Source organism: Peromyscus californicus, unplaced genomic scaffold (assembly GCF_007827085.1).
Source record: "Peromyscus californicus insignis strain IS unplaced genomic scaffold, ASM782708v3 Scaffold_4__1_contigs__length_199733344, whole genome shotgun sequence".
In the NCBI taxonomy this organism is placed as follows: domain Eukaryota; kingdom Metazoa; phylum Chordata; class Mammalia; order Rodentia; family Cricetidae; genus Peromyscus; species Peromyscus californicus.
In genome coordinates this window covers 153122768-153131484 of record NW_026294562.1, presented here as the reverse complement: position 1 = coordinate 153131484, position 8717 = coordinate 153122768, and the positions used below count along the sequence as shown (strand labels likewise).

The 8717-nt window shown below is 47.9% G+C and overlaps 1 protein-coding gene across 1 annotated transcript; it reads right to left on the bottom strand.

The window, feature by feature from the left end:
• Positions 1 to 6903: 6903 nt before the first annotated feature.
• Positions 6904 to 8095, bottom strand: LOC128125418 (60S ribosomal protein L30-like). The gene has a single exon (XM_052762815.1). It carries the CDS (start codon positions 8049 to 8051, stop codon positions 7704 to 7706), a length of 348 nt encoding a protein of 115 aa, XP_052618775.1. The 5' UTR covers positions 8052 to 8095; the 3' UTR covers positions 6904 to 7703.
• Positions 8096 to 8717: the final 622 nt, after the last annotated feature.

The window sequence follows — 8717 nt, the reverse complement described above, 5'->3', positions numbered from 1 at the left end:
ATTGCTATGGTCTCACTTTCTCGGGACTCCACACAGCAACAGGCACCATCCCAGCTATGTGTCCACCCTTGAGGGCATAAGGACTAGGAAGTCTTCCTGGGTGACACCCCAGAGCCTGAGACTGGGGGATCTGTAGGAAGACAACTTTTGCAGTTTTCTTGGCTCTGTCCTTGTCTGACATCCTTACAAGGGTCTAAGCCCTCAGAGGTACTTTAATGAAGACATCACCGCATCGCCCCCAGAGCCCTGAATAAATAACCCCAGTGTGTGTTCATTCATTCACTCATGCATTCATTCAGTAGCTTCCCTTCCATTAGGGCCCATAATCACAAAGTGACTGTCTACAACTTTATCACTCTCACGGCTCCAGTGTCACTCAGAGCAGGCAATTAGATTTTCCCAAAGGCCATATTTGGGGGTCAGGAGGGCAGGCTGATGGGGCATTGACGAGTACTCTGACGCTGGCTTTAAAATAGGCAGCAGAATCCTAAAGTAATAGACCACCACTCCATACACACATGGGTCCCCAATATCCGGTGGCAGGTTTGGCAGTATGGCTGCTCTCTTTCTCCCCCTTAGGCAGAGAACAGCTGGCTAGACCAAAAGGCTCTGCGGGAGTCAGAGCCTTAGGCATGGCAGTCATACTAATTTGCTCTTGTGTAGGAAAAAAAAAAATAAAGCTTTCTCCAGCCTCCCCATTCAGTGCTGGATAAAATGAAGCAAGATGGCAGGACAACGAGGGGATCCAAGCTCCCTTATACCTCAGCAGGACTGTGAGGAGCTGGAGCTGGGCCACATGTCCCAAGGAGCCCCTTGACGTGGAGAGCCTGCTCTTTCACCTATTTGAGGAGGCTGTGATCTTAGTCCTTTCCTCCTGTTAAGAGAGTTAGATCAGGCCATGTCTGTGAAGACGGAAACTTCATCAGTACCTATGGCACACCACGTGCTCTTACACTTCACGTTGTATAGACACGGGGCCTTGTGGCCGGGCAGGGAAGCACTTGGCACAAAGTCATATAGCAAATGAATAATGGCACGTGGATTGGTGGATAGCCCAAGAGCCTAAACTTCTCATCACTGCCATTCATATGATTTTAGATTTTAGCTGTGTGGCATCAAACAAGCCACTTTCCTCTCTGGTGTTTAATGGTATTATCTGAAAATGAGAAGTTTTGCTAAAGTCCCTTTCGCCTCTGAGTTCCTGGTCCTATTTTAACCATGGATCCATAGCACATTACAAATCTCACTTCTTCCAGCCTGGAAGTTCCTGAGAATGGACGGGTAGGACCATTTACAGGCTGAAGCTGAGCAAGTGTGCTGGAGGGGCGAGTGGATCGAGACACAAACCTCAACCACTGAGCTGCACCTCCTGAGTGGGAAATGGATACCGCAACACAAAGGCAGTTAGCAGGCTCCTTGGTGGGTTCAGCAGGATGCAATTATGGTTCTTAAAAAGGACTTGCATATGTTTTGGAGCAAACTTAACAGATGCCCGGATGTCATGTCTGTATTCTTCAGGGAGTGTGGGATAACTGGCTTGTCTATGGCAACTTTGTACAGCACATTGCAACGACTCATTGCAAATCAATTCCTAGGGTGCAGTTTAATGAAACTTGCATCGATGATTCAGATTAATAATCTAAAAATCCTTATAAAATGACCACAACTTCATCTCTGCCTGGTCTACACTGTTGGATAAACAAGATGGATAGTTCTCTCTGTAGTTAGGGCTTAATGCAATTCTCTTTAAAAAGAAACTCTTGGCCGGGCCTGTCACAGGAATTGAGGGTTTGATGCTGTGTGGTTTGTGTGCGGCACGATATTCTTTGCAGACTTTTGTGACTTCTGGGAGGTTTTCTTTGAGCTATGTGATGTAGAGATGGTCCTAGGAGATTAGCTGCCATCTGGCACACATTGATCTAGAGAATCAGTGACCACTTAAGGCAGTTTGGGGCTTTTGCTTACTCAGCGTCCTCTGTTCCGGAACAGTGTCTGGGAATCCTGGACCTCCTCAGACTGTTGAGTGGACTGAGAAACTATGCCAGAAAGTCAAAAGATAACAAGTACAATTTTCTTTGGTGCACACCTGGACATTTCTCCTTACTGGAGTTTCAACCAGTCTGGAAAACGTCCCATTGAATCTACAGCATTGAGTAGTGGCTCTGTTTTCTAAGACAATGGGCAGGCTCCTGGGTTTGTGTCTCTGCACTGAGTGCTTCAGCACCAAGAGGTTTCCCTCACAATAATGAATAGTTGAGGAGAGCTAAAGATAGAAGAAGCCTTGGACACCTTGGATTCGGGAAAAACATCAGCCTTCTGGTTACCTCCAATGGTTCACAACCCTTCATGATTTCATAGCCATTGATCTCCCCTCTCCCCAACTTGCTCTCTGATTGACCTGCTTCCCACAACCCATAATTGTGCCAGTCACCCCTTGGCCTTTCCCTTGCCGAGCCTGATTAATAACACACTGGATACGTTTCCTTGTTGCATCAAAAACCAATTTGGCCCGAATGGGTGAAAGACTGGCTAATGAGGATGTGATAAGATCTTCATGTTGGATAAGCCTTTTTACTGGGCTGGCCTTGGGAGATGGAGGTAGGAGAAAGGGCCATGATGTAACCTTTGTTCAGCAAGCTTTCCTCCAACTCCACAGCAGAGTCTGATTCCAATGACCTATATTCAGTTATTGGAGTGTCATCTGATGCCTGGGGACTAAGTGATAAGAATCCCATTGTGACAGGTGTTTGCCCACACCAAAGTTTAGGCTAAACATTTTGGATCATAGTTGTGGTGCTAGGAAGGAGTGGAGGAGGAGAAAATGGAAGAGAAGGAGGAAAGGGATTAGTTGTCTGTCTTCTCTCTATGTCCTGAAATGGCCTGGGCATGTACAAAGTCAGAAGTGGACAGATGAGCCTGGAGTTGCCCAGCCACAGAGAACAGGGCACCTGTGCTGGCTGCCTCCTCACCGTGCACAGGTCCATCATTTACAGTTGCTTTGAAGGCCTGCTTTGCTGACAGTCCGTGTTGAGGACACTCACACCAGGAGACGGAGCTTCCAATCTTGTGTAACGGTAACCAGCCAGGCTTTCCTTGGCATCCTGGGGAGGTTCTACAATGTTCCTGGAAGGGGGTGTTTCCTTGCCTGGTTTCTTTGAGCTGTCCTTCACCTCATACTCACATCACAAGAGACTGAGGCTTCCTTAAGACCTTCTGGTCCAGGCTCCCAGTTCACAGATAGGGAAACTAGGGGATGCAGACAACAAGCGGCTTGATAGATGTCACAGCAGGTTGGCGTCTGTCATCTCTGGCATTGTCGGAAAATACTTTCAGGAAAACCGAATTACAGTAACAAACTTCATCAGGTATTTAACATGTACCAGGACCTGTGTGACATATGTTATTCAATGTATCTCCTGAAAAATCTAACAGGTTAGCACTGTTTTTTTTTTAATCTCCATTTCTTCAGTGGGAAAACGCAGTTCTGAGAGAAAAACTGGGGGATCCAGCCTTCTAAGCTTTGCTGTCTGCATTTGGAGTCCCCATGATCTTCCAGCTCCAGGCTGATTCTAGTCCCACCCACCCCCCACCCCGCTTCATTTTATGGGTGGTGACATCCACAGTCCCCAAAGAAGAGCAGCTTGCCCAAGGCCACTGCCATCTAATGATCTTTGGGTAACATTATTACTACTGAGAGCCACTAGCCTGTCCAAGCATGAATCACATGCCAGGGAGTGGGCTGCATCCTTTACATCCCCCTGTTAGATTTTAACCATGATCCAGGTGGAAGTCGGCACTACTGGGAGAGACAGCCCAGAGCTGGGAAGTGATGAATAACACACCCCACCCCACCCCACCCCCGCTCAGAAGTTATGATTTGAGCAGAAGCCACCAAGTTCTAAAACTGATTTGCCTGATTCTGCTCAGCAAATCCAGGCACCTGTCCATGTGTCTTTAACTAACTAACTAACTAACCCTGCAGGTACTAAAGCAAGAGATCTAGGTACAATTCTGGCTTTCTATTCAGTAAGTATCTCCTGCATTCTTAGGTGCCTCCACACCCCTGTGTGCCTCGATTTCATGGCTGGCACCCTTGTTCCTGCCCCAGCATCTTGGGAAGTAGTGTGTACGTATGCCTCCCCAGCCAAAAACTGCTGAGTGGATGCTCTTCTACTTCTTTCCATTAGGTCCCTTTATCCCCAGGTCTGAGAGGTTTCTCCATTGCTCCCTCCACCCGGGAGGCTCAGCACTGGGCAGCCACATTTGTTGTGAGTTAGATGACAGCTGCCTTTGCATTTTCTTCAGATGGAGCACGGGCTGGTTATTAAGTGGTTGTCAGCAAGGCCTCTTTTCTGGCCAGCTCAGGAGGACAGCAGAGCCAGGCTGAGGATGCTCCCTCCAGATGCCTGTGGAGGGGAGCACCGAAGCCCCCATTGTAAGTCCTCAGCCCTCTGTGCTTGAGGGGCACACATAGAGAACACTGGCTCATACAGGCAGGCTCACTCTGGCTTTGAAACCCTGCCCCATGTGCAAGAGACAGGAGAGAAGCAGGCCCAGAGAGGCTATAGAGCAAACTAAGACTGAAAAATAGCCATAGTGGCTGAGGAGGCAGATCAGTGGGGAAAGCACCTGTCACACAAGTGTGAGAACTGGAATTCAGACCCCTGGAACCTGCATAAAAGCACGTCATCACACAGGGAGACAGAGACAGGAGCCCTGGGGTCAGCAGGCTAACTAGTCTAGCCAGAATTGGCAAGTTCTGGGTTCAGCAAGTGGCTAAGCCTCAGTGAAGTAGAAAGCAATTGAGGAAGATGCCTGATGTCAACTTCACACACACACACACACACACACACACACACACACACACGAACCCACACATACATGTGCCCCCACTCATGAGAACATGCACACACAACACATGTACAGGCAATGGCCACAGAGATCAGATTCCAGGAGGCCAGGCCCCATCAACACAACATGCTGATCATTCCAAAGTGTATGGCTGTCAGGGCTGCTGGGATTTCCAGAAAGAAAGTTCATTTTGACCTTAACCAGTTTTACCCAAGTGGGGGAGTGTTGCTTCTTTCTCCAGGCTGCTCCAGTTTCTCCTTATTTTAAATCCTGCAGGATTTATGATTCCCTGAGGGCTCAGAGAGACAAATACTGCTCCTCACTGTGGAAGGCTAACAGATCTCTCCCCATGCACGCTCATACACTCCCTTGCAGTCTCCGAAGATGCCTCTGTCACTGGTGGTTGTCTAGGCTCAGGCCGTAGCCCTGTCGTCTTGGGACTTGAATGCATTGTGTCCCTTTGATTTTTTCCTTCCGCCTCTGCCAAAGAGTCCCAAATTGGAGATTCTGGGTGCCACCATTTGCCTGGACTCCAGACTCATACACCACCTGGATGTCTAAAAGGCCACACCAACTTTCTTCCTGCTCCCTGAGGCTGCCTCCTGTTCCCTCCTCATGGTCTTTGCCTTGGCCATTGTCTCCACTTGGGAAATGGTTTTTCCTCGGGTTCTTATGACAGCCCCACTCTTCATCCATGTCTCCTCCTTGGAAAGACCACTGACAACTGCATTACCTAAGCCAGTTCTCATGCAGGATCCCACCTCCCACAGTCTATCCCTTTAACCTGCTTTTTCTTGGTTTTGGCCACGTCATTTGTCCTGCCTGAGATGACATTGCATGCTTAGGTACATACATATGATGACTCTGCTCCCCTGTGGCACAGGGGAGAAATGGGCAAGTGATAACAAGAGGACTGGTAACCTGTGGGTGTAATATGATGCTGGCGTCCATCCTTCCTCTATTCCTGCAAAAAGTCTTCCTTCCAGAAACGGCCATGTGACTTAAGTTTCACATCTGTGTTTGTCGAGGAGCAAAGCTTGTGTCTTTGTCAGCCGAGGTGCCGCTCTCCCAGCCTCTTCTGCCTGACCCTCAGTCAGCACTGCTCAGGGCTTGAGGTCTCTGCATCAACTGCTGGATGCGGTGTCTGGGACAGACCTGACTCCATGGGCAGCAGTACATGAGAGCCTCTTGCCTTTACCCGCAAAGGTATCCACATGTTGTAACATTGCTAATCAGACACTAACCTACCTCAGGTCTCAGCTGGAGAGCCCCACGCTGTTATCACTTGGTGATCTGATAGCTTTTTTCATTTTGTATCTTCTGGTGCAGATGGTGCGTGTGTGTGTGTGTGTGTGTGTGTGTGTGTGTGTGTGTGTGTGTGTACAATCATTTTTATTAGCTCTCCTCACAATATCCTCTTTTATTAAAAACACAAATATTACTATAAATATCTTGGTAGGGAGTTGAAGGGGGTTTTGAAAGCGACTAGGCAAAATGATAGACTATCTGTAGATGTAGGCTGCTGTTCAGACAAATGGCTACAATATCGTAAGAGCCTTTTTTCTTCAAGGCAGACTTCATCTATTCACTTTCAGATGGGATGCAACAGCCCAGTGCATGCTGGTTTAAACTAAGACATGTCACAGGGGAAAAGGCAAGGTTAGGGAGACTATCAGTGTGGTGCTGTGAAACTCAGGCTAGCCTTAAACTTGTGATCCTCCTGCCTTAGCCTCCTGAATGCTGCGATTATAGGCATTTGCCATGACTCTTGGCTAATGAGATCATTTTAAGGAAAAAAAATTGTATTTAATACAATTTGCTTTCTATTTAGCTGTTTCCTGCTCAGAAATTTTCTTTCATTCTTTTCTTTGATAATGTGAAGGACTTTTTGTTTGAGAACATGCATGTATATATGACATGTTCCGATCAACTCTGCCCCACTCTCCCCTTCCTGTCCCTCTCCTATCGACCCATCCCTTTTCCCTCCCAACTTCCCTGCCTCCACTTAGGGCTGCCTGGGTAGTCTCAGAAGCTGAGACCTTCTGAGCTGGGTCAGTGTCTGATTAGCAATGTTACAAGACCTGGACACCTTTGCTGGTGAAGGCAAGAGGCTAGCCTCATGTACTGCTGTCCATTAAGTCAGGTCCATCCCCGACACAGCATGAGTGCTAGACTGTCTGCTGCCTCTCAGGCCACCCAGGGCCACATCCCTTCTGTAATCCATTCATTCTCCTCAAGCAGCCATCAGTTGACAGTTTTTTTCTTATTGTTTTAGTTCTGACCCAGGGTTCTCCTTTGCTGCTAAAGTGGGTTTGTCATGGGGTTTCTGCACTTATGAAGCATGCTGACTGGTAAATACACACGTTCTCTCCATATTTGGCAAGGTACAAAACACAATCCCATTGACCGTCCCATGCAACTTCATGAGAACTCTGAGATAGGTACACGGAGACGCCCCTGCAGCAGACAACAAGAACAGAGCTCAGAGGGAGCGTGCAACCCAGCTGCTGTCAGATTGGGGCCAGAGGACAGGCACTTGCACCCAAGATCTTCCCTATCAAATCGTTCCTACAGTATTGTAGGGAAACGGGTCCGTCCATTCATTTTATTGTCCGTTTATCTACCCAGACACCCAGCCACCATCTATCCACCCACCCACCCACACAGCCATTTAAAACTCTTTATTGAGAACATACCATGCACTAGACACTGCCTAGATTTTCTAGTTTGGCAGGGAAGACAGAAGTAAATGGATACTTCGGTTGACTTGTCACTGGTGCTGACACACCAGCACCCAGTCTTTTTTTTTAAGGAGCTCTGATAAAGTTTTATTAAAGAAAAACTTTCCTGGTTTACTTTTCACCAGTCTGTTCTGGCATGCTTCTAATACTATCAGAATCACCTGGGTCAATGCTAGCCAGTGTGCATACTCTGCAGTATTTTCCACATGCTGTGCCCAATTCAATGTTATTGCCACTGTAGCGATGGACACCAGTTTTAGCCAACATGGCATAGTATTCTATTTCAGATTTCCTCAAAGCTGGACAGTTGTTGGCGAGGACAACCAATTTCGCTTTGCCCCGTCTGATCACCTTCAGAATCTGTTTGTACTGTAGCACGTACTTTCCACTTTTCATAACAACTTGGAGCCTAGAGTTGATCGACTCCAGAGACTTTTTCCTCTTCTTTGCGGCCACCATCTTCCTGCCTTAGGTGCGGGACAGCCCCCAACCAAGACCAGCCCCCAAGGTGGCCGGGGAGCGAGAAAGGCAGCACCCAGTCTTAGTAAAGAAAAGAGGAAGGCTTGGCTTGGGACACTGGTCAGGGAAAGCTTCCTGGAGGAAGTGACACTAGAGGAAATCTTGACACATGTGTGTGGAGGGGTAGCAAGCATTTATTCTTCTGAGTTTTATTGGTTTTTTTTTTTTTATGTGTCACTTTCTGGATGTCTCCTATGCCATTGTCGGCTGAGCTCCATTGTCAAGAGCACAATGGGACGGGGCTTGCTGGAAGAGGAAGCACGCTTCCAGTGAGGGTGACTGGAATGGCCAGGTGGCCCGAGAAGCCTGGAAACACCCAACATGTGGACTGTGCCCTGCTTTCTTATTGGCGGTGAGAGAGGCCGTATGCTTTAAGGTGTTTATTGCTCCACATTTGTTAAAGTTCTGTGGCTGTTATAAAACACTGACCGAGGCAAACTATAGGAAAGAGGATTGATTTAGACTTAGGGTTCCAGGGTTGCAGAGCGTATGCCTCTGTGATGGCAGCAAGTGCCAGGCATGGTGGCAGGAACAGGAGCAGAGGGTTCACACCTAAGCAGAGAAAGCAGACTAGATATGGCACAAGTCTTTAAACTCTCAGGGCTC